General features: G+C 43.5%; 1 protein-coding gene across 2 annotated transcripts in view; it reads right to left on the bottom strand.

The window, feature by feature from the left end:
- The window catches only part of Egflam (EGF like, fibronectin type III and laminin G domains), a 184,121-nt gene that overhangs the window by 39,142 nt on the left and 120,699 nt on the right, over window positions 1–24,280 (bottom strand). For both annotated transcript variants that reach the window (XM_052159847.1, XM_052159848.1), the window contains 6 exons: window positions 7,770–7,885; window positions 6,465–6,783; window positions 5,726–5,826; window positions 4,528–4,628; window positions 3,355–3,499; window positions 193–382 (listed from right to left, as the gene is read on the bottom strand). In XM_052159847.1, the coding sequence (XP_052015807.1) occupies window positions 193–382; window positions 3,355–3,499; window positions 4,528–4,628; window positions 5,726–5,826; window positions 6,465–6,783; window positions 7,770–7,885 (972 nt within the window). The remainder of the gene's footprint in view (window positions 1–192; window positions 383–3,354; window positions 3,500–4,527; window positions 4,629–5,725; window positions 5,827–6,464; window positions 6,784–7,769; window positions 7,886–24,280) is intronic.

Raw genomic sequence — 24,280 nt, 5'->3', positions numbered from 1 at the left:
GATCAAAGGGCACTCTCGCCGATCTGTCCAATGAGCTCAGGCTATGATGGCGGCAAGGCACCAGGTCGCCTCCAGATGGAAGCGACCATAGAGCATACAGACTTGGGGTTATCACTCCTCAACTCCGGTGTGAAACAATTATCCTTTCTGCTGACCAGAAAGGAATCCCCAGGTCCAGTCTAGGGTACTCACCAACATCAGCTCCATTGAGGGCTTTTCCCAGTGGCCAGGGCCTCATGTCAATCTTCTTTCCATTAACAGCAAGCGACTGCACACAGCCTTGGAAGCCACGGTTTGTCCCTGTTGCTCTGACCAGCCAGTAAGCGCTGGGAGCACCACCGAGGTACAGAGGTGTCCGGAAGGTAATTTTACTGTACTGTCCCTTTAAGAAAAATGAAAACTTTATCTCATTTTAAAAATAGAAAGTAAAGAGAAACCAAAGCACGACAGATTGTAATGTGGGGTATGGCTAAGACATAGATTAAAACCTTAGGGATTCCTTTATCTGGATTTGTCTTTAAGGCATGGCCCTGCTAGGTGATGAAATCCACAGTTATTGACTACCAGAGTCAACTCTCTGCCTCCTTAGAGGGCTGAGCTTCCAGAAGCAGTGGTTTTGGAGTGGCTGGAAAGGAAGGAAGGAAGTCACATCCAAGTCGATCTAGCAGGCGCTGAAGCAGGCAGGCATCCAAAACCAGCAGTGCTCTGTCCAGTCTTCACACCAATCTACTGTGTACCTTGGATGGGTCACGGGGGCTACTCTGTGTATCCGAAGGCTGGCATGTGAGGGTGAACATCTGCCCTTTCACAGTTCCCAGACCCAGCTACCGTCACATTAAATACTATAAGGGGAACTGTTTTTGGAAAATATCCAACAAGCAGTATTACAAAATACCTTGAAATGTGCTCATGGGTATGATTATTTTATTCATTTTATTTTATTTTATTTTATTCTATTTTATGTGTTACCTTGAGCCAGGAAGCTTCTAAACCAGGGCCAAACCAATAGTGTGAAGTATAAATTTGGAGGTCAGAAAATACAGAGCTGAATGTGAGGTAAGAGAAAACGAAGATTTGTTGGCTGTTCTGTTTTCAGTACATGGGCATCCCATGCATCTGGACTAAATGATGGCCATGGGAACAACTGGGAAAGGCACAGCCCCTTCCCCGGCTGCCATCTGTATGCACCCTTAAAGTGGTTGCTTCCAGCAAGTAGGAATCCAATCCCTGTTCGATCTGTTCCCATGATCAGGCAAGAAGATATGTAAGTAGGAGGCTGGACTACTCAGTACTTAGAGGGTTTAATGGTTCTTAAGTCGATTCCATCATATGAACCAAATACTCGCTTGGCCTGTTCTGTCCAGATTCTCAGGCGTCAGTTCCGGATCCTGTCCTCACCTTTCTCTTCCGGTTTTGTCCCCCATCCAGGGCCACAGCACAGAGCCTTTTCCCCCTGGGGCATAAATGTGTGAGGAGGGAGAGTCTACTGACTTTGTCTTTTGCCTCTCTGGAGTCTGCTTTGACTGCCTGTGCATGTGAATGCCCTGGGTTCCCCAGTGTCAGCCTTTGATACTTTGGGGTGGCTTTGAGGCATAATGTTTACTCCCTAGCTCTCTGGGGACTAGATGGAATCCATACTAGGAAAAATTGTGCTGGATTTGATCTTGCTGACGCCTTCTTCTACCCTATGTGACTTCTCTTCTCCAGTGCTGGTCTCCCCAGAGAGCACTTTCTAAAAACATTCTATGCACAGGACCTCACCTTGAGCCTGTTTCTGGGGAACCAGCTTAAAATAGAATTTTCTGTCTCTTGACAGTTATTAAGCAGTTCCCAGATGATGGCCCGCTCCCGTTTGCTGGGCTCGTAAAGTCTCAGTGATACAGAGGCACACTTCATCCTGACCAGTCTCAGAATCACATGCTGTTTTGCAGCTAATACCTATATTTGATAAAGTCACTGGATATTGGGATTGGGAACATATAAAACCACATATAATGAGGGTTCCCATAGTTACTGGATTCTATGCATAGCTCTCTCAGTGGCTTATAAGAATAAAGAAAACATGACATATACTTACATATTATATATGTGGCTTATATATTATATATATGACTACCCCTGGAACAGGGACCCATTGCCGAGACAGTTTCTTACATCTGATAGACACCACAAGGCTCTCCCAGAAGGCTGATCCTTCCTCCCCAAGCCCCTTTCTTTGACCTATGTGAAAGACATTGCCATCTTCCCGACAGCTACATTGAGTCAATCACTCACTAATGGCATTTCAGGTCATCCTAACTTGGATAGCAGCCTTTGGAATTTACTCTTATCTCTTAAAATATCCTTACATTCCTTCTGAGGGTTAGAGTACTTCAGAATCCCTTCCTCCTCTCTAGATGCCACATCTCCATGTATGCATACTTAGGTTTCTTTAGTTTATTAAGGCTACCTCATGACCCCATATGCCAATCTCTATTAAACCCTCTTGCTTTTGACCACCATGTTTTCATGGTAGTTTTTAAGACTCTTGACTGAAGTTTCCTTATTCTTATCAAACTTCAATCGACCGTTTCTTACTATTGAACTAGAATCGTACACTGTGTCTTGTTTCTTCGTTAGCAAAGGCATGAGCAATTTCCCAGTACAGTAATTCACTACTGTCAGAGCCAAATCAGTAAGACTTCCAGGCATGTACCTTTATTACATCATGCCTTGTTAGTAGCACAGCACAGACTTGGCAGTCGGGAGGATGCTTAGATGTAGGCGCAAAGGCTCCAGTGCTGCCTGTTCCCTTGGAGAATATAGAGACCTTGCTGATTGTGACTCTAGGATTGGCTCCCTGCCAGATGCTAATTCAGACTGTTTAAAAGAGAATCTTCAAATTGCTATGAGCACAACAGATGTGAAAGAACCCCCAGTGGCCTCCAGAGTGACCCAAGAGATAAATAACTTACTTCCTCCTACAATGAAGCATTCCAATAAGGATAAATGGATTATTCTTCTATGTGGAACCAGACAGTCCAATTCATCCTTGGTTATTTGCTAAAGCCACAGATCATAACACTAGTGCCTACCTTTGTATGTGATGCTAATGATGGCTTTTCTTGACCTCTGACTGTGTGCAAAGATAATTCATCCCTGCATACCTGGCACATGCTGCATCTGTGTACACACCTTTCCAGTAGGTATGTATGGAAGGAGTGTGAGAGCTCAGACAGGCAAAACTATGGAGACCTCGTCAGAGCTCTCCTGTGTATGAAAATTCAGCCTCCCTGAATCGCCAAGAACTCTGCTCTTTTTGACAGTCTCCTCTTGAGGACCGGATGGGTGAGCAGGGTGTGGACTCACACTCACCTGGGACTGGCCTGTCACCGGGGTGCCATTATTCAGCTGCAGCAGTCCATTCAGCCCATCTCTGTAGAGTGTCACCGTGTGCCAGGCCCCAAGCTTGATTTTGGTCTCACTTATGATGATGGCCATCCCAGTTCCGCAATTAAACCTGTCGGGGAAAGAAAAGGGAAGGGAACATTCTAGAATAAACCAGTTCATGTTTTCAGACTCCATAGCATCACTTTAGGATAATAGTTCCTTTCTTTGGTTTAGCCAGTGTGTGTGTGTATGTGTGTGTGTGTGTGTGTGTGTGTAGACCAGAGGTTGACATTGGTATCTTCCTCAATTGCTTTCCATTTTATCTTTTGATACAGGGTCTCATTTATTTGGGACCTCACCATTTGGCTAGACACACTAGCTAGAAAACTAATACCTAAATAAATGAAATAAACCATTAGGGTTGGTATAAAATACTGCTTGCTCAAGAGAAGGCATTACAGAAGCTCATGTAATCCCTAGCAGGGTCCTTTAAGAATAGGCAGATCCCATAGTTCATGCCATCTGTCAAAGGTCAGGCAGCAAGGAAATGATGTTATCAGGACACTAGCTAGGGTGCCATGCCAAGGCTGACATCTATCATTCATTCACAGACAGACGTTATGTGCCCTAACTTTGCTTCACACAAAATAAAAAGTCATCCAAAAGCAGCTTCCAAAGTTTCTGGGCAGAAATGACCAGGGTAGAGAGGGCAAGTCAAAGGCTTCAGCCCAGTCCTAGGGAAATCATGGCAGGATTTGGACCTCTGTCAGTCCCTGGGAGTCTGTGGTTCCTTCCCACCTTCCATAGCTGTCAGCCATCCTGTCTCAAGAAGGCCCTGAGAAGATCCTGCCTTCTTGAGCTTCTGGAAAGACAGGGCTTGGTTTTCCCCACACTGGCATGACCCCCGGTGGGTGCTCCATGACCTCCAGTGGGTGCTCCATACCTCACTGATGTCAGAATGAAAGAATGAGATAAGGGTCCAAACCTCACACCTCAAAGGCTACCCTGCTGTCACAGCTCTTCGGGACTAGGGACACTGGCCCCAGCTCATCTCCTGCACACAATTTCTTTAGTGACTGAAATCCAGTCGTGTGCACTGACGTGTATGAAGTACATGCTAAGAACTTAAAACTCTACAGGGGTTAAGGCAAGAGTTACCTGAAGTGGAGGGAGCGCCGGATGAGAGCCAGGGACATGAAGTCTCCTCTTCCGTGTTCACTCTCTCCACAGTAGAGCAGCAAGCCATCCTCCGCCTCTGCCTGAGAACACAGGAGCAAAAGCCACATAAGCCAGGGCCATTCCTTCTCCCTCACCTACAGACGCCCACGAAGACAAAACACGAAGGTTCCCCTCTGCCAGCCTACTGATGCAAGCATGTGAACGCCAGAGAGTCCGTCACATAGCCAGGCCAGTTCCTTGTTTAAAAAACCAACAAAACAAAAATAGCAGTGGTATAAAAGTAGGGAGGGCGGAAAGGAAGGAAAGGAAGGCCCATATCTGATCAGCTCTTTGCTTGGCTCTGTGGATGCATCCGCGAAGCTTCCAGAAAAGCCTGTGTCCTAAAGCCCCGGTCACAGAGCACCTTGTTTGTGTTCAGATGAACACCCCGTTTTTAAAAAATATGTTTGTTGTATGTTCTTCGGTATTTTGCCTGCCTGTGTGTCTGTTTGGGGGTGTCAGAAGCCCCGGAACTGGAGTTAAAGACCGGTGTGAGCTGCTGTGTGGGTGATGGGAATCGAACCCAGTTCCACTGGGAGAGCAGCCTGTGCACTTAACCGCAGTCATCTCTCCAGCCCCGTGCTGTTTTTAATGTGTTCTTTCTATTCTTCCGCTCTACCTGGGAAACATGTACGTTTGCTTACTTTCCATCTATTGAGACGGTACCAACAGTCCTGTGGGTAGTCATACTGGGTGTATCCGCTGAGGGTCAGGCCACCTCTCTGACAGTTAACACTGTGGTAAAGGGTATAGGTTTCCAGACTCCTGGCCATTCCATTTCCTCAAAGGTACTCAAAGAATCCCATTTAAGCTCAAGGTGCTAGCTGAATGCTAATCTTTAAATGATTGAGAGCAGAGAGGTCTCTATCAGTAAAAGGTCTCCAGGAATGGAATGCATTGTAAGTCCTGAAATCCAGCCCCTGGGGCATCACTGCGGAAGTAGCTCTCTCATTGAGGAGCTAATCTTCCATAGTTTGAGACATCCTAACCCTCTCTCTCCTAGGTACCTGGACTTTGTGAATGCACCCCGCCCCAGCCAGATTTTGTGACTGATTTCAGTCAAGGCTGGTGTTCTACTTTCCCTCTTCCCACTCTTCCTTGGATGTAATCTGGTATTCAAATGACCAGCAGCGCTTACCCGGAATTCCAGAGCAATCTGAAACGCCTGATAAGAGTTCTTCAGAGGCTCAAAGGTCACATAGGAGTGGCCGAAGAACTGAGGATACTGAATAAAGACATCTGAAAAGAGAAAGAAAAAGAAGGCCGTTATCTTATTTTTCAAAGCAGAAATCAACACACACCATTGTCTGCCTATCACCCCAGAAAACCCCCATGAACCTGGTCATACTTAGCTTCCTTCCCATCTTCCTTTCTCTGCCTTTCACACCTTCTACGATTGAGATAAAGGAGCTTCTGAAACTCCTTAGCGGGAACAGGATTTGGGAGATTGGTCCCTGCTTCCCTGAAAAGAAACTAATGACTTAAAGTTCAACATCACTTATTTTCAAGCTTGTACATCTGTGGTAACCAAGGTGTCTCCGATATCAGCCCTCTCAACCTTCCTAAATGTTCTGCCTTCCTAGATGCTCTGTCTATAGTTTTGATAGAGATATGTCAATGGTAGAGTTCACCTCCTTGGTGCTACTGAGATTTCAAAATGCTTGCTCCGAAGGACCTTACACTTGACATACCCAGAAACAAGGCTATTCCTCAGAAAGGCAATGGAAGCTGCTTCTCACTTTGCCTGGAGACTGAGGCTAGTTTACCAACCAATACATGGAAGAAGGGGCTTATCTTAAAAGGACGAGAAGGTGCTCTGTTTGTATCATACAACTAACTGTATCTACAGATGAGCCCATTCCCTTTCCAGGGTCTACCTTCTGAGCAGGCCTCGCCTCCTTTGCCCAGGTTGCAATGGCATCGTGAGCCCCCCCAGGCGTAGTCATTGAGACAAAAGCTGTCAGCTGAACAGAGAGTTTCGTCACAGGACATGTCAAAGAGCCTTGACATCAAGGCCACACTGTTCTTCCCCTTCTGTTGGGCTGGCGTGGGTGGGACGGCCACTGTAGTTTCAGGGAGAGACGCTGAGGTAGGTTGGGCGGGTCTGGAGCCCATCTGGGAGTTGGAGACAGACGTCTTCTTGGACTCCACCAAGAACTTCTTATTCCCAGTTTTGGTAGCAGGAAGTGGTTTAACCTAATTTAGAGAAAGAAAGGGCTCAGTGTCAACATGGAGTCATCGTTATACTGCATATATGTGGTTCTTGAACCACAGGCTCACTGTTGATAGTGTCCATAAACACAGGGATGGCTGTGGGACAGGAGCATTGACCCCAGTTTATGGTGAAGACTTGGAGACTCGGGGGGTTTAAGTACCTTGCCCTGTATTATTCAGAATATCTTGGTGAAGTAGAACTGATGATCTATGACTCGCTCTTACTAAAATAATACAAAATGCATGGCTTTGTCAAGAAATCATGCATTTTCTTAAACAACCTCATCGTACAAAATTCTGTGGGTGGTAAATCTGTCAATATATACATATCTAAATACATATATCGCATACACACACATATATATACACATACATATACATATACGTACATATATATACATATGCATATATATTGAAAAGCAAGTTATAGACAGAGGCAATTTACACTCCTCAGAGGGGCTGCAGATGAGGACTTGCCTTGTGAACCTTCTCCTCACCTTAACTTTTCAAATAAAGGCTTGAGCCAATGATTGGGCAGGAGGAAGTGGGAGGAGCTGAAAGTCTAGGGGAGGAGCCACGGGGGATAAACAGGAGGAAGAAGGAATCAAAGCTGCAGAGAGAGAAGCTTGTGGCTTAGAGAAACTGCAAGTTATATGGGATAACATAGATGGGAATAGAGTAGGGTAGTGGGAGATCTGCCCAATCTAGGCTTATAGCTTGTTTTGTTAACTGATTGAGGTGAGATTTCTTTTACCCGGGAATTGGGTTGGAAACAAAGTAGCAACAGCTAGGAAACTCCTTAGCATTAATTTATTCCTCCCATCCCAGTCTCATAGAGGAAACAAATCCATGCTGAGAGCAAATGGGCCCATTTCAGTCTGAACTTCAGTGCCCATGGTCCATGGCTAACCTGCTGTGGTCACCAGGGAAACAAAGCACTCTGGCGTCAACATCACCTGTGACCATACCTCCTCAAAGGACACGTCCAGGTCCAACTCGTCTTCAGATCCATCATCATCCTCACTCACGCCGGGATCAGTGACATACCCAGGTCCATAGCGGCCACTTCCAGCCTCCCCGGGACCTTTACAAAGAAAAGTGGCACATCTCCTGTTACCTCTTGCCTTCTGTGTCCCAAATTCCATTCTTCTTTAATTCAGCAGCTTTCGAATGGCTTTATGAAGTATGACATTTTCTGACATGCACGGCATTCCCTCCTCTCTCCTTCCTCACCACCCTCCCTCATCTCCTTGTATGCAGACATCAAGATCTGCTTCACTAAGGAGTAAACTGAGTCTTGGAGAGTGCATGGAAGGTTCCAGAAAAGGGATGTCATCAGTACAGAGCTCCTGACACTGCACAGCATCCCCTCAGCAGCATTGCAAACTTCCAGTCCTTGATAGTGATCCAGATTATGCACCATTTCGTGCTCACTGAGAAGGAAGGAAATAAATACAGATAAAACCAGGGCCCCCATGACTCCACAAGGCCTGGGATGGAAGCCACTGCTCTTCTGAATTGTCTCCTCCATCTCACACCCCAGAAGCTTCCACCAATTTTCTCAATGCATGTAGGCCGTACGCTCTATGCTACTGATAAGAATTCTCCAAATGGCCTGGGGTTGCTGTAATTAAAGTGCATAACTTATCTCTTTCTACTTGGCACTTTGTTAATTAAGAAAAGAGAACATTAAAAATCAGACACTTATTAGAATCATAATAGTCAAACCACAAACTGAATGCAAAACAAATTCTGTGGTTTTTCACATTAGGGAAACATAATAATAAAGTACAAATCTTGTTAGTCAATAAAAGGATGCCCTTTATTTTATAAAGTCCATATATGTTTGAGGTTTTTAAACATATCATGGTGTTTCTGCACATTGTTTCTCTGATGATCAATATGGTATAATTGGAAATATCTCTGGTCTTGTGAGATGGGCGTAGTACTTCCATTGTTAGGCAAGTTTAATCGTGTTAAGAGCCCATGATTCTCAACAAAATAAGGAATGAGGGTTGGGGAGATAGAAAGTGCTTACAACATGAGCATGAGGACCTAAGTTTAATTTCTAAAACCCATAGAATAAAAAAGGTTAGACATGGTGGTAACCACTTGTAATTTGGGTACTGGGGAGGCAGAGATTGGCAGATCCTTGCGGCTCACTGGACAGTCAGCCAAACAGACTTGGTGAGCTCCAGGTTCCAGAGAGAGATCCTGTCACAATGAACAAACTGGACAGGGCCTAAAGAATGGCATCAGAGGTTGTCTTTGGGCACACCCACACATGAACACACACAGACATACATGCACGCACACACCTCTTCCCAGGAACAAATAAGGAGTCAGAATACATTTCATGACCATTGAGTTTTTTAACTTCTGTGACCCTAGAATTCACCCTGTTGACATGGACCTGCTTCAGACAGCTACACATCAGCCAAAGTTTGATAAGGAAACAACTACAAAGTTTCTCTTACAGGAATGAGAAGTTAGTTCAGTATGAGCTCACATTCTCTGGCGATTGGAGCTTTGTGTCCAGTATGCTAAACTGGGAATGTATGTCTGAATGGTGGTCAGTATCATATGGCACACTGGCCTCAGGGGAGCCTGTCTTAACAGCTCACCTTATGGAAGCCCCGATGGAGATGCCTTTTCCCCAGCCCTGAAATTTCCCTGACAAAGATGAAGTATAAGAACTAAGAATCACTGAGATCTTGTCCAGTCTCTTCCATCCTTCCCTCCAAGTTGGAGGCAGGGATCACTCTGCCAGGCAGAAGCATTTGGCCCATTCTTATGAACTGAGAGATGTTGGAAAGGAGGAGGAACTGGGGGCAAACTTGTTCTCTCTTGTAGCCTTTCTTCACCAGGACTAGGGAACAAAAGTGGCTCTGGGTAGGACTGTCACAAAGACCATGCCTCCCAAGCAGGCTACCACAGGTTCCATACCAGGCAGAGGGTCCTGGAAAACCAACATTGGCTCTCAGAGAAAGCTTGCCTTCTAACTCAGCCTTTATCAGACCCAAGGATGACTATCTGCTAATAGCATTGACTTACTTCTAAATTGATTCTAAATGTGGACAAAGAAAAAAAGGGTTGTGAATAGGATCTGCTGAAAACCAACCAAGCAAACAAAACCAAGGCAAAACCAAACAAAAAAACCCTCTGTGACCGGTGGGATAAGGATGGATTGGGAGAAAAGGCTATTCGAATGAGAGATGGTGAATTATGGAAAGAAGCTGAGACATCTCGGTACAAGTGCTCAAGGAGTGTGTGGTCAGGTGGGAAATGGGAAAAGTGAAGAGCCACAGCCTGAGTCACTTCAAAGTCTTGCACGGCCATTTGTGACCTGGCCTTGCTAGTCAGAACCTTAACCACATTCCAATTTCACATCCCCCCTCACCATACATCCTCCAAAATCGTTCTTCCTCTAGGTTTCATGACCTTTACTGAGCAGACAATACATGTTTTTATACCAACAGGAAGGGACTAGAGGGAAAAGAGCAGGAGTGGGGAGCTTTTTGGGACAAGGAGGCGCAAACCTTACTATGCTGATGTGTTGTTTCCAACTGGCTCCCCACAGACAGAGCTTAGTCAACATCCTGCATCTGGACTGGGAACCAAAACAGGACAGTGAATGGTAAATGAGGGAGATGAGATGTGTTTGTGTGGGATGCTCAGTGTTCTTGTGTCTACCCAGGAAGAGGACCAATTCTGTGGTGTGACCAAGCACCAGTCTCCTGAGTTTTCTGTGGCCCTTAGAATGGCCCCTGTGGACAGTCACACAGTTCAATTATCTTTAGACATCCCAGTGAGAAAATTGCTCATACTCAAGACACTGGCACCCCTCCTCAGTCCTATGACACAGAGATTAGAGAAAACCATCACCTAAACAAAGTTCTGTGTTTGATAAACTCAGATGATGATGGTTTGGTATTAAAAGTGAAACAGACATTATCAGAGATAGTGTATCACTGATGGATCTTTAATGATTTATGAAAAAACTGAAGGGAGAGGGAAGCAGGGAGAGAAAGAAGAGATAGGGGAGAAGGAAGAGAATTAATCCTGGGGATAATGCATTCTGGTTTTGTCAAAGTCTGAAGCTGTGGCCATTACATAAGCTAGGACAGAAATACTGAGAGGTTTCATGGACGACAAAAAGGGACCGAATTTCGTGAAGCCCCTGGGTCTTTCATCCTTCAAAAGAAGGATAACAGGTATTGATTAATTTTAGAATTAATTTAAGAACAAGGTCTCAGGAAAAAAAAGTCCTTCATTCATAGGCAGGCTAACAACAGATTTACTACCTAATCGATTAATTAAGTTCAAAAGTTAACAATTTATAAACAGTTGATGAAAGAATATATTATTTCATCCCAATTGACATAAATAGTAACTCACATAGAAGAAGGAGAAAGAGTAGAAACAAAAATCCTGTCTTCAGTTAAAAATGGGAACCCCAGAGTGACTTGAAAATACAAACTAAGATTGAAGAAAAGAATAAAACATGCCGATAATTAGAATAACTGTAAAGGTGATAAATTTGTCATTTAGGGAAATGTATGTCAAAGCTGAATTTTTACAAATTTGAGCTCCATGGTACTTTCAGAAAGCACCTCAACCATAAATCACAGGAAGACAGAAAATGAAAAGAATACTCTTGTTCTGAGTTGGCTGGTTCTTAGATCGAGTCATCACATTGCGCTCTGTAACTATGCGTTATAAAAAGATATGCAACCTAACAAACAAACCAGCTAACTGGGGGAAAGAAAACAAAACCAAGGACAGGCTGAGAGGAATTATGTTTCAGCAGGAAAATATACAAGTCCTTCATTCAGAGGCAGGCTAATAACAGCTCGACTCTAAAACAACAGATCTCAGAATTGAATCGTTTCTATGCAAACCAAGAGGTTCTGAAGTAAAGAAACACCTAGGCCCAGAAGGGATGGTGTAAGTAGTACATGGTGTGGTGAACAGAGGCTGTACCATCAGGAAGACTGAATTACACAGATTAAGGCATTTAATGTCTAGGGAGATGACTCCATGCAGAAGGTACTTGATGAACACAGAAAACCATGTGCACAATTCTGGGTATGGTGGAAAAGGTTTGCAATGTCTGGGAAGGTGGAGCTTGCTGGGTAGCCTGCTTGGTGTACTCCCAGATCAGTGAAAAGACCTTGTATCAAAAAAAGAAGGTGGGCAGTGGCTGAGAAATACACCTGAGGTTGTCATCTGGTCTTCACACATGCCTGTAAACGTGTGTACTTCCTTATGCAAACATAGAGATGAATAAATATACTCTTGTGTTCTCACGCACACACACACACACACATACACACACACACACACACACACACACACACACACTTTGCTATGTAGCCTAAAATGGCTTCAAACTAATGGCAATCCTCCTGCCTTAGTCTACCAAGTACTGGGATTACAGGTGAGAGCCAAAATGTCTGACTGCATACTCATCTTCATATGATTTTATTCCCTCTATCTGTTTGATTTATTGTTATTCTATTGCACATAGAGATACTTTATAAATATCAACTTGAACTGCGGCTAGAAGACACAGGTCTTCAACAGCACAGCTTATTTGATGTTGGTCTCTAAAAGCTGAGAAACAAATGAAGTGATCGAAGGAATTGGTTGACCACAGTTCTTCTGATTTTAAGGGTTTTCTTTCTTTTGAGTTAAATGGATCTGCCAGTAGTCAGATACACTTCATATTGACACCTTTAATTTTTAATAAGGAAGCGTTAACAGGAATCTAGCCATACAAAATATAATTCCCCATGTACAATAAAAACCACTTTGAAACTTGCTATTCATTGCCATGCTTGAATTTTGGCAATTTCTTATTCCTGTGCCTAGTTAAAAAACAATCTTTTATCTTTTTTTACTTCTCATGGTCTAATTATTAGATAATAATTTGATAATTATTAGATAATAATTTTGTTATTATTAGACTCTATTAGAAAGCTTTACATTCAGTTATATCCAGACATTAGTAGCCAGGTTGGCCTGGAACTCAATATGTAGCCTAAGATGACCCAAAATTCATGGCAATCCTCCTGTCTTAGCCTCCAAGTGCTGGGATTGTAGGGGAGAACCAAAAGGCCTGGTTGCTCACCTCCTCAGGGTATGATTTTTTGCTGGCTCTGTCTACTTGATTTGTTGTCACTATATCACGTTTTATTTAGTGTGTGCACATGTGCACTTGCTTGTGCTTGCATGTGTGGAGACAAAGTGTCACTTGGGGTCTCTTCCTTGTCTGTTCTCTACCTTATTAGCCAGGTTTTCTCACTGAATCTGTAGTTGGCCATTTTGACTAGACTATCTGGCCAGCCAGGCCCTGGTATCCACCTGTCTGTCTCCCAGTGCTGTGGTTATAGATATGTGCAGTTGCACCTGGCTTTCTCAACCAATGATGAAGATCTGAACTCTGGTCCTCATGCCTGCAAAGGAAGCACTTTACACACTGAGCCATATTTCTAGTTCTTATACTTAAATAAAATTCTTTCATTTTTGAGATTATATTTACACCATTTCTCCTTTCCTTTCCTCCTTCCAAACTCTCTCTTTTACCCCTTTTTGGTCTCTTTCAAATTCATGATATCTTTCTTCATTAAAATTGTTGTTATATCCATCTATGTATATACATATATATTCCTAAGTATACTCGATCAGTCTATATAATGTTGCTTGAATGTATATTTTCAGGGCTGATCATTTGGTATTAGATGAGTAATTGGTGTGCTTTTCCCTGGAGAAAGCGATTTCTCTGACTCAGCATTCCATAGTTGTCTATAGTCCTTGATGTCCATGGACAGGGCATGGAGACAGACCTCACAGACCTCAACCATATATATATAAACAATATATAAACAAACAAACATGAAATGTATCTATTTCCTCAAATTATTTCACACAGTAGTTAAATATCATGATTTAACTATGGAGTAGAGCCATGGTGTCCATTGACAGTCTCAATCTATGGATACTCAAGTCTCTTAAATAAAATGGCACTGTATGTTCATATGCTTTATAGACTCTTGCATATTTTAAATCATCTGTAGATTCTTTAAAGTACCTATTCCAATGGAAATGTTATATACATGGTGCTGCATTACTCAGACATTGTATAACTGTTTCCCCAGAACTGACGCATCTCCTCCTGGAAAGAGGACAGCAGAAAGTAACAAATAGGACCCAGGAAGTCAATAGAAGTTATTAACGTGTCCAGGAAGCTCAGAAGGCTACAGTGCTCAGAAGGCCTCTCCCTAGGACTGTGTAAGCAGGAAGGAATGGCCGGGGGAGAGCAGACTCCTCAATGGGGCTTCCCACATGTGGTGCATAGAAGCTCAGGGACAAAAACTTTTGTGACTGATCCCCCATCTGCCTTTGAGCCTCCTACACTTTTGTAAATAAGCATGCATGCACATTCCTGTACAAACCCTCAATACAACCCACTGGTTCATGAAAATAGCCTTAGATGGAATCTTTCTTGGGGGCGGAGAAGGGCTATCCTAGATGCCCTATCTAGGGTGAATAAACATTTGTTCACTGTTCATGTTCTTATGAGGAAAAGTCACACAACATTTGAGAACAGTGGCAAGAAAATAAAGTCTTTATATCTTTAATACAGACACAATCCCTCTACCCCAAATATTTCCCATCTGTGGTTGGTTGAATATGTAGCTACAGAGTCTGCAGACATTAAGCACCAGCTATGCATTCAGAGTCCTTGACTAAGCCAGCACTCTTATGGCTACAATTAACAAATAGTATCCTTCTTGTTGGAATAGATCAGTGGCTACTAAGCTTGCAGAGTCCCAGCCACAGCCGTCATTGACTTGCACAGTTCTCTATTCGTGCAAGCAGAGCCAGTTTTACCCCAGAGACTATGCCTGGGTTAAAGCTTCTCTCTAATCCATAATCATACTCAACAGTAATTGAAAACTCCAGACAGTCTGTGACAAGAGCAAGCCAGCCTCTCTCTGGACCATGAGATTAATCTGTGCCCAAGAAACATTTTCAAAAAAAAAAAAAAATAGAAACAAGAGTAATCTGCTCTCATGTTCAAATAAGTATTGGCATATTGATTAAAGCAAGACTGAGCCAGAGAGGAACTCGAGGTGCAGCAGAGGGTTTCTGAGCATGAACCATCACAAAGCCACCTCCATCAGAAAGAAATCATGAACTGCTAAGACACAGAGATCACTGTCTGAATAACAAACAGAATCCACCACAAGTTGCTTTCTGATGGAAGAGTTTCTACAGTGTTTTTAAACTTTCACCCTGAGAAAATACCAAATAGTCAACGGAGTGAGGAAAAGGAGATAAAAAAGACCATAGAGATCCTTGGGTCTGTTGGTACAACTGGTCTACCATCTGATAGAATTCCTGCCCTGGAGCCAGGAAGAATGTATGTAGCTGAGTCAGCTGCGGGATGAAACTTGGGCTATTTTAAATAAGAGATTGAAGAGGTGGTCTTCACATTAGCTAGGGGAATAGTTTGATATTGAAAGGTGTGGGGGTAGGGTCTATCTTCCTCCTTGGAGTTCCTAACCCTTTTGTGTCTGAACAATGTCCAAGAATACTCTTAGACCTTATTTAACAATACATCAAAAGACCTCTTCAGCAGAATTCCATGACCCTCATCCTCGGCCTCCTGGGGAAATGCAGCCCCACTTTCAACAGCCACCCCCAACCTTATCTCACTTGTAAGATTTCTGACAAATCCACTTTCTAGAGTCTTCACCACAAGGCCACCACTGCCCTCCTCTCCACGCTAGGGTATGTTTGCTCGCACTGAATGCAGTGTAAACACAGGCATCAAGGTGCTTTAGATGCATATAATCACTGGGCTTGACCATGAACTCTTGGCTCAAAGCTTTGCCTTCCTCCAAAAGAAACTTGTCAAAAATAAGTATATGCAACATTCATGGGTGTTACTAATGTTCCCTTCCTCTACGCCTTTAGATGTTAGTATACACTTTCACAAAACTCTACTTAATTTCCTGATGTACTTGATCCAGTATTATTCAAGCTACAGACTTCAGGACACTCGAGGGTTGTGAAAACAGTTCAGTGGGCCATAAGCAATATTTTTAAAAATTGAGCCAAATGACCTAAGAATATAAAGTTCTAGTTCAGCAAGGGTGAAACACTGAAATCACACACACACACATGCACACACACACACACACACACACACACATTCCTCTTACTTCTTCTTTGCTTTTCATTTTTTTATTTTAAATTATGTATATATGTACATGGTGTGTATATGCATGCATGCATGCGTGTGTGTGCGCGCACGTGCATGTATGTGTGTGCCTGTGGAGACCAGAAGCAGGTGTTTATTAACCTCTCTCAGATTTATAACTAACTCTTACGGTGCAGTACCAAACTACAGGATCTTCCATTTATGATAGATATCCTGCCAGAGTAGCTGAAGTTTGCAGAAGGGCACAGTGTACACCTGTGTCAGGAAGTAGTCCTATACATACTGAGGTGGAAATGGAACCTCCATGCTTCTTGTTGAGGAAATAACATCTTGTCATTAAAGAGGCAGCTCAGAAAACTCATGTAGAAAGTCTGCACTTAAGATTGTAGACATGACAATCTGGGGTTCCAAAAAGGGGCCAGTGAGAGGTAGATGGGAAGCTCAGGATCAGGTAATGAGAAACGACTCTACCCTTGCGTGTGGTGCCCCAACCATGCACACAGTTGGGTTCTGCATCAGGGGAGGTCAAGACACATTAGAAATATGTTAGTCACTGGGAGGTTTAGAGCCAGCCATATAACCTGATAATGACTTAGTATTTTATCTCAGTCTTTCCCCCTAGTGGTGCTTATCATTGCTGATGCATTATTTATGGAATGTGGAATATAACAATACTCTCTCCTCTCTGCCTCTCTCTCTCTCTCTCCCTCCCTCCCTCTCTCTCTCTCTCTCTATATATATATATATATATATGTGTGTGTGTGTGTGTGTATGTGTGTATTTGTATATGTTATGTATATTTATATATCTTCGTCCCTTTATTCATGCATCACCACCAGTTGCAGTCACTCTAAAATCACTTTACTAAAGAAAGGATAGCATCTGGTTCATGAGCTATCTTACTAGGATTTCTCTCTCTCTCTCTCTCTCTCTCTCTCTCTCTCTCTCTCTATATATATATATATATATATATATATATATATATATATATATATCTTCCTGACTAAGGTAGATCCTCTTACATGTAAGCTCCCTGACTATAGGGACACTGGTTGTATTACTTACTACTAATACCCTGGTACCCAGATATCACCCGGCATTAAGTACATAGACTTAGAACTATGTGAATAAGCCATCAGACAGGAAAAATCAGCCATCATAGGCTCATGTACTGGCTGAGATGGAGTCATCAGAGAGAAAAGAGCCCCAGTTGAGGAAGTGCTTCCGTGAATCCAGCTGTAAGGCATTTTCTCAATTAGTGATCAATGGGGGGGGGGGGGCTAGCTCATGGTGGGCGGTGCCATCCCTGGGCTGGTAGTCCTGGGCTCTATAAGAAAGCAGGCTGAGCAGGCCATGGGAAGTGGGCCGGTATGCAGCACCCTCCAGGGCCACTGTGTCAGCTCCTGCCTCCAGGCTCCTTCCCAGCTTGAGTTCCTAATCCTTCCTTTGGTGATGGACTAGGGTCTGGATGTGTAAGCCCTTTCCCCCTTAACTTGCTCCTTGGTCATCATGTTTCATCACAGCAATAGAAACCCTAACTAAGACAGCTCATAAACCAGACGCTATCTTTAATTCAGTAAAGTGCTTTTAGGGAGACTCCAGCTAGTAGTGGTACATGAAGAAAGGGGTGAAGGTGACTTAGACTTTAACTTGTTTTCAGCCGTTCAAATCGATTATTTTCATTGTGGCAACACTTTCTTATATTTTACCTTTAGCATATTTTACCTTAAAAAGGAACAAAACAACTATGAGTTCTTAGTTATAAGTTTGTGAGCTTTTTTTATTTTTTGAATTAAAAACTAAAATGTAGGTTTTAAAGTATAGCCCTACTGTGGCTGGGATTAGTTAAGCCAGGAAGGAACCCAGCTCCGGGGCAATCTAATGGAACATCTACTCTGATGGCTCTGCTCTTCCTGCTCTAGAAGTTTGTGAGCTATCGCCACCTGCTGGATGACTTACAAACTACCGCCACCTGCGGGAGGACACCCTCTGGAGCCGTGGGTGGTCCTATGTTAAGTCTTGGAGTCTCCTAGTGCCCTGCTGGCCTCTGCAGTCTTTTGATGATCTAAACTTAGATAGGAGAAGCTGTTTACTGTGTCAAATGGAGACATAGTCAGGTTTTTTAAAATATGGTCTGTGCTGGAGTTAAAGCTAACATTAATCCACACTTAGGACAGGCAGTGGGAATGAGAAGCAGGCCTAACCAGGCACTTGGGTCCATAAACCTGCTGTCTCAATTTCTCAAAGAATTGGAAAACAGAAATTAATAAAGGAAGGTGGATTTGCTTACAGTTTGGCAAGTCTGACACGAGGAGGGTAGTGATCTAACTTCCTCCCCAGTTCACCTGTGGTCATCTTATAATTCACAGAAAGCTGTGAGACGAAGGCCAGAACTTGTGTTAAGTTAGATGTCAGAGATGTCAGTGGATCTTCTCCCGGGGAAGGGCACCTGAGCCCCAGAACATAGCCTCTCTTCTTTGATGCAGGGTCAATTTTCTATTCAAGTTTGGGACAAAGAAAGTGTCTGACACACCCCTCCCCCAGCCCCTCTTTAGTATTTCCTAAATTCCCACAGAATACTGGGCCGCGTTACAGTTTTTCACGACTGACTCTCTGTTCTTCCTAGTCTGTTTCTCCACTCCTGCCATTCCTGCTGGTCCTCTCTCCTTTGTTGTCACGGCACATGCGGCATTATGTGATAAAACACCCAACGGAGACAACGTAACAAAGGAAGATTCTTTTGCTCATATTTTGAGGGAACATCATGGTAGGGAGGGGATGTCGGCAGGAACCGGAAGCGGCTTGTCATACTGTACCCACAAACAGGAAGGAGGGTGCAAGGAAACACTGGTGCCTGACTTGATTTCTTTCTCTCCCAAATTATTGATGGACAAGGTAGTTGGATGATATTTTACATATATGAGTGCTTTGTCTACATGTGTGTAAGTACGGTGTGGGTGGGCATGCCTGGTGCTGGAAGGGACCAGAAGAAGACACCGGATTTCCTGGAACTGAAGTAAGAACAGCTGTGGGTGCTGGGACTCAAACCTGGGTCCTCTGCCAAAGCAGTCAGTGCTCTTAACCACTGCCCCTGCTTTCTCATTTTGATTAGGCCGAAGACCACAGACCACGGAGCACATCTTTCATATATTGGGTGGGTCTTCCCATCTTCATTAGCCTAATCTAGAAAACCTTTCACGGGTTTATCCAAGGGCTTTCCTTTTTGGTGATTCTGGATCTTGTCAAGTAAACAATATTGCATATCACACATATATTCATTTAACCTTTCCCTCCCCTTAAGATCTCTTTTTATCTCTTCATGGTCCCCTTTCTAGTTTTACATATATACCTCTCACATCATGTAGATGGATTAAAAAATAGGACCTCTCCTTGTGTTATAGGTTTGGTATATTCATTAGTAAAACACTATTGAAGAACATGGTCTTGCCCTCTCTTAGCATCTCTTGGTAGCCAATAGCTCAGTATAAAGAAGTTTAACCTCATAAATCCCTTCGACATCCGTGATTGTTGATGTGGTTAATTTTGTTCAGGACCAGTATAGGTAACCTCAGCTACTGTGAATGTGTGATTTCAATGGCTGTGTCATACCCGCAGATGACATTTAATCGTCCCTCTCCCTCTCCACTAGTTCTTACATTCATCTCCACCCCATGATGTTTTCAGAGCCTTACAGGAGAGGACCCAAAATTCTCGAGTAGGGCTGAACACTCACTCTCTAGTCACTTATCCTCAGCGCCTTGAGCAATTGTGTGTCTTTGCACTAACACCATTGGCCACAAAGGGAAGTTTCTGAGATTAAAGTGGCGAGTATCACTGGCATGTGGGTATAAACATAGAAATTTAGAAGATAGTTTGATGCTATGTTAATTTAACTAAACAACAGTATAGTACTAGGGAGACCTAGTGTCTCTGAATATTTTTGACTGCATTTACAGTACAAGGTATGGGTTCTCTCCTCCTAAGTAGGTCTGGAATCCATGCATAAAGTGGTTGGTTAGCCCCATAACAGTTGTGCCACTATTTCACAAGTAGACACACCCTCAAGTTTCAGCATCATAGACTGAGTTTGGAAGTATTCCTCCCCTTTTTTATTTTGTGGAACAGTTTGAAAAGTGTTAATGTAATTAGGTCTTTAGCATTTCCTTAAAGGTTTGGGAAATTAAGAAGGATATCTACCTGGTTCTGGGCTTTTCTCTGCAGGAGGCTTTAATTACTGCCTCAATACTGTTGCTTGTTGTGGACGTGAGCTGTTTATATCTCCTGGACATAATTTTAGTAGGTCAAGTATAATTTGAAAGCTATGTTTATTATTGATTCACCAACTTTTTGAAATATAAGATTTTCAACTATCTCCTAATGAACCTGTGCATTTCATTTGAGTCTGTTGTAATCTTTCCCATTTCATTCCCAATTTTATCAATTGGCGTGTTCTCTCCCAGTCTTGTGATTTGTTTGCTGAGAAGTTTGTCAGTCTCACTTAGATTCCAAAGATCAAAAACTTTGGTCAATTGAGCATCTTGTTCTTTCAGTCTCCATTTCAGGAAATTATGTTCTAATATTTATTATTTCCTGTTTTGTATGGCATGTAGGTCTGGCTTCTTGCTTTTATAGAAACTTGCCATTTGAAAGCTGCAGGTTTTAGGTTATTTGAGACTGTGACAGCTTCTTGTATGTAAGCAATTATATGCACACACTTTACTCTTAGATTGACCTTAGCGATATCCCACAAGTTTGGTAAGTTCTTCATTCATTTTATTTGATCCTATAGGTCAAAATGCTTTTACCTCAGTCCTCCTGTGACCCACTATTCACTCAAATTGCTACACCTCTAAATATCCTTCTAGTTTCTGATTTTTTTTTTTTTTTATTGCTGTTAGTTTCAAGTGTTAAGATCAGATAAAACACAAGAATTATTTCTACTGGCTTTATATTCATTAATTGATTTTAAAGGATATTCTGTGGGCCACTGAAAGGAGTGTGTTCTCTGCATCTATTAAATAGAATGTCCTGCTGATATCTGCTAAATACAGTTAGTTATGGTATAGTTTAACTCTGAAGTCTCTTAATTGGTTTTTAATTTAAAAGACCTTCTAAAAATTGGAATGGGATATCAAAGTCGTCTACTACTATTGTGTCAGTTCCTGAATGACTTTCATGTCTTTCGGTATTTGTTTTATTCCTTGAGAGCTTCAATAATTGTTGAACAAATATATCTTCTTGATTCATTTTTTTTACTTTATTAACATGTAGTGGTCTTCTTTATGTCTTCTGGCTAGTTTGATTTGAAATCTATTATGTCAGATATCAGAATAGCTATGTCTATTTGATTTCAGTTTCCATATGCTTGGTAAATTGATTTTCATGTTTGACTCTCAGTTTGTGGACATCTTTGCCCGTGAAGTGTGCTTTTGGAGACAACAGTTTAATATTTCTCCCTTCCCTTTTCTCCCAGTGAACCTTTCCATATAACTCTGTCCACTCTCAAACGTATGGCCTTTCTTCCATTGTTAGACATGCATACATCATCAACTGCCTCATCAACTGCCCAAAATAAGCCAAACAAGGACATCAATGAACATGCCAACATGGATGGACCTTGGTTTTTAACTGGGTCAATCAATCTGTGTCTTTTAATGGTGAGTTGAAAATATTTGCATTTAAGGCTGTTTGTAGAGAAGGATTCATCATTTCCTATGATGTTGCTGATTTTTATTCTGGCTAGTGGGATCATTGGTAGCTATGATATTTATTTTCTTCCTCTACTATTAGTATTAGGAGTTGCTTGCTTACTGTGCTAAACACTGTCACAGTTAGCTTCAGTTAGCTTAGCATGGACCTAGTGTTGCCCGAGAAGAAAGAACTTCAACTGAAGAACTGCTTCCACCAGATGTCTGAGTCATTTTCATAGTTGATAATTAATGTGAGGGAGCCTAGTCCTCTGTGAGCAGTGACTTCCATGAGCAGGTAGACCTGGGCTATCTAAAAATATGGTGGCCAGAAGAGAATCCTCTGGAATTGGAGTTACAGTAGTGGTGAGAGAGTGCTGGAAAGCAAACCCAGGTTCTCTGGAACAGCAGTGCCCCTAACCATGGAGCTACCCTCTAGCCTTCTTAGTTTCCTTATGTCTTTAGACTCTTCTACATTGTGAACTTTAGGCTTGGTCTCTTCATGTATCACACACTTCTTAGATGTTTCAGTCATGCCTATGAATCTTTCTTCTTTATATATGTCCGAATGGATTGCTGCCTCTGTCTTGTCCTCTGCCTCTGAAACTCATCCTTCTTGGTCTCATGAGCTGACACCACTTTTCACTGCGATTTTTATTTGACTGATCGATCTGTTCATTTTCAGTGAGGGTTCCCTTGTTTTTCACCACAGAAATTCAATTTCTGTGCTGAATTTTTTCCCTCTGGTTTTGAATTTGTATTTTAAGTCGCTGAATATTTCATCCACTTTGCTAACTTTCTTATCTAAGCTCCTGATCTGATTTCCTTACTTCATTAATCCTTTTATTTTGGTCATTTTAAAAGTAGGACTCTGGGGGGCTGGAGAGGTGCCTCAGCAGTTAAGAGCACTGACTGCTCTTCCAGAGGCCCTGAGTTCAAATCCCAGCAACCACATGGTGGCTCACAATCATCCATAATGAGATCTGATGCCCTCTTCTGGTGTGTCTGAAGACAGCTATAGTGTACTTATATATAATAAATAAATCTTAAAAAAAAAAAAGTAGGGGCGGCGGCGGCGGCGGCAGCAGTAGCTGGTCCAGCTGAAGGGCCATCAGCGGTGGAACCAAGGCGACACAGGGTCCAGTTAGGCCCTGCGCCCACGACCACTGACCTTCGCTGACCAGCCGGGCGGCAAGTAGCTGCGGTTCTGCGGAGCCTTTCGCTGCACGGAAGCCACTTCAGAACTCGGCTTCCCGCCAGTCAGGAGAGACTCACCTCCATCTTGATTCCGGGCTCCAGAGATCGGACAGACTGAGGTACACAAACATAATCCTAGGCCCAACACCGCAGGGGTCTGAGCCTGGCGGGCGTTGGCCTGCACCCAGGCCCTGGGCTGTTCGAGTGGCCATCGGGGCGCCAACCCAGCCAGGAGTTTTTTTTTTGCCCTGGCCGGCGCACGCGCCGCCATTTTGCCTACAGGACCCAGAGTGCTCAGGAGGGCAGAGACCGCTAACAAGCGTAGCCTGAGGCTAACAAAACGGGGGTCTAGGCCCCAAAAGGCACAGGACTGACCCCAAGAACTGGGCGGCTTGGTGGGCCATCTGTGTGTCAACCCGCCCAGGAGGTTATTAGCACAACAGACTCTCCCGGTGCTTTCGGGGAGCGCGGACGTGCATGCCCGCCATCCGGGTCACCTGGCGGACCCAATTAACAGTCATAGCCCTAGGGGAACTTTGCTCGGACCTTGGCCTCCCAGGCTTTTGCCTGGACTCAGGGCCTGGGCGACAAGGCTAACCTAATGTGCGCCAGCACGGTTGGGGAAATCGGCTGCCCAGCGGAGTGAGCGGAACACAGGGGAGGTCACAGCAGCATACACCTTCGGAGCTCCCTGGGGGTGCACACGGGTTCCATCTGGTCCACAGACACAATCTGGGGCAAGACCTCAGGCAGAAGCCCTCAGGTCAACTCTCTCCGCTTCAGATCAGCCTGGGTGGCCGCACCACATCTCCAGGTCCCTCAAGAGGCTAGTGGGGGCTTCCGGGCGGCCAGCTGGGAGAAGTCGGTGTGCTCCAATAAATCCTGTGGGCCCCAGCGGGAGCCTTCAGGTGCCTGCTTCGGGATCTGAACAGCCTGGACAGCAGCACCCTGTCTACAGGCAGTGCAGGGTGTAAGCTGTGCACCAGAGGCCAACGGGGAAGGGGCAGCTTGCACTGGTGAGTCCAGCACTAACAAGACCAAGTAACACCAGTGAGAGCTAGATGGCAAAAGGCAAACGCAGGAACGTCACTAACAGAAATCAAGGCAATATGGCAACATCTGAACCCAATTCTCTTCTACCAGCATGTCCTGGATACCCCATCACACCAGTAAAACAAGATTTGGATTTAAAATCACTGGTCATGATGCTGGTACAGGAACACATGAAGGACATACTTAAAGAAATTCAGGAGAAAATGGATCAAAAGTTAGAAGCCCTTGCAAGGGAAACACAAAAATCATTGAAAGAAATCCAGGAGAATACAAAAGCCAACAAGGAGGAAATGCAAAAAACACTTAAAGA

The sequence above is a fragment of the Apodemus sylvaticus genome, chromosome 16 (genome assembly GCF_947179515.1).
Source record: "Apodemus sylvaticus chromosome 16, mApoSyl1.1, whole genome shotgun sequence".
In the NCBI taxonomy this organism is placed as follows: domain Eukaryota; kingdom Metazoa; phylum Chordata; class Mammalia; order Rodentia; family Muridae; genus Apodemus; species Apodemus sylvaticus.
Note: the sequence above shows the minus strand (reverse complement) of the source record. Positions and strands in the feature narration are given on the sequence as shown.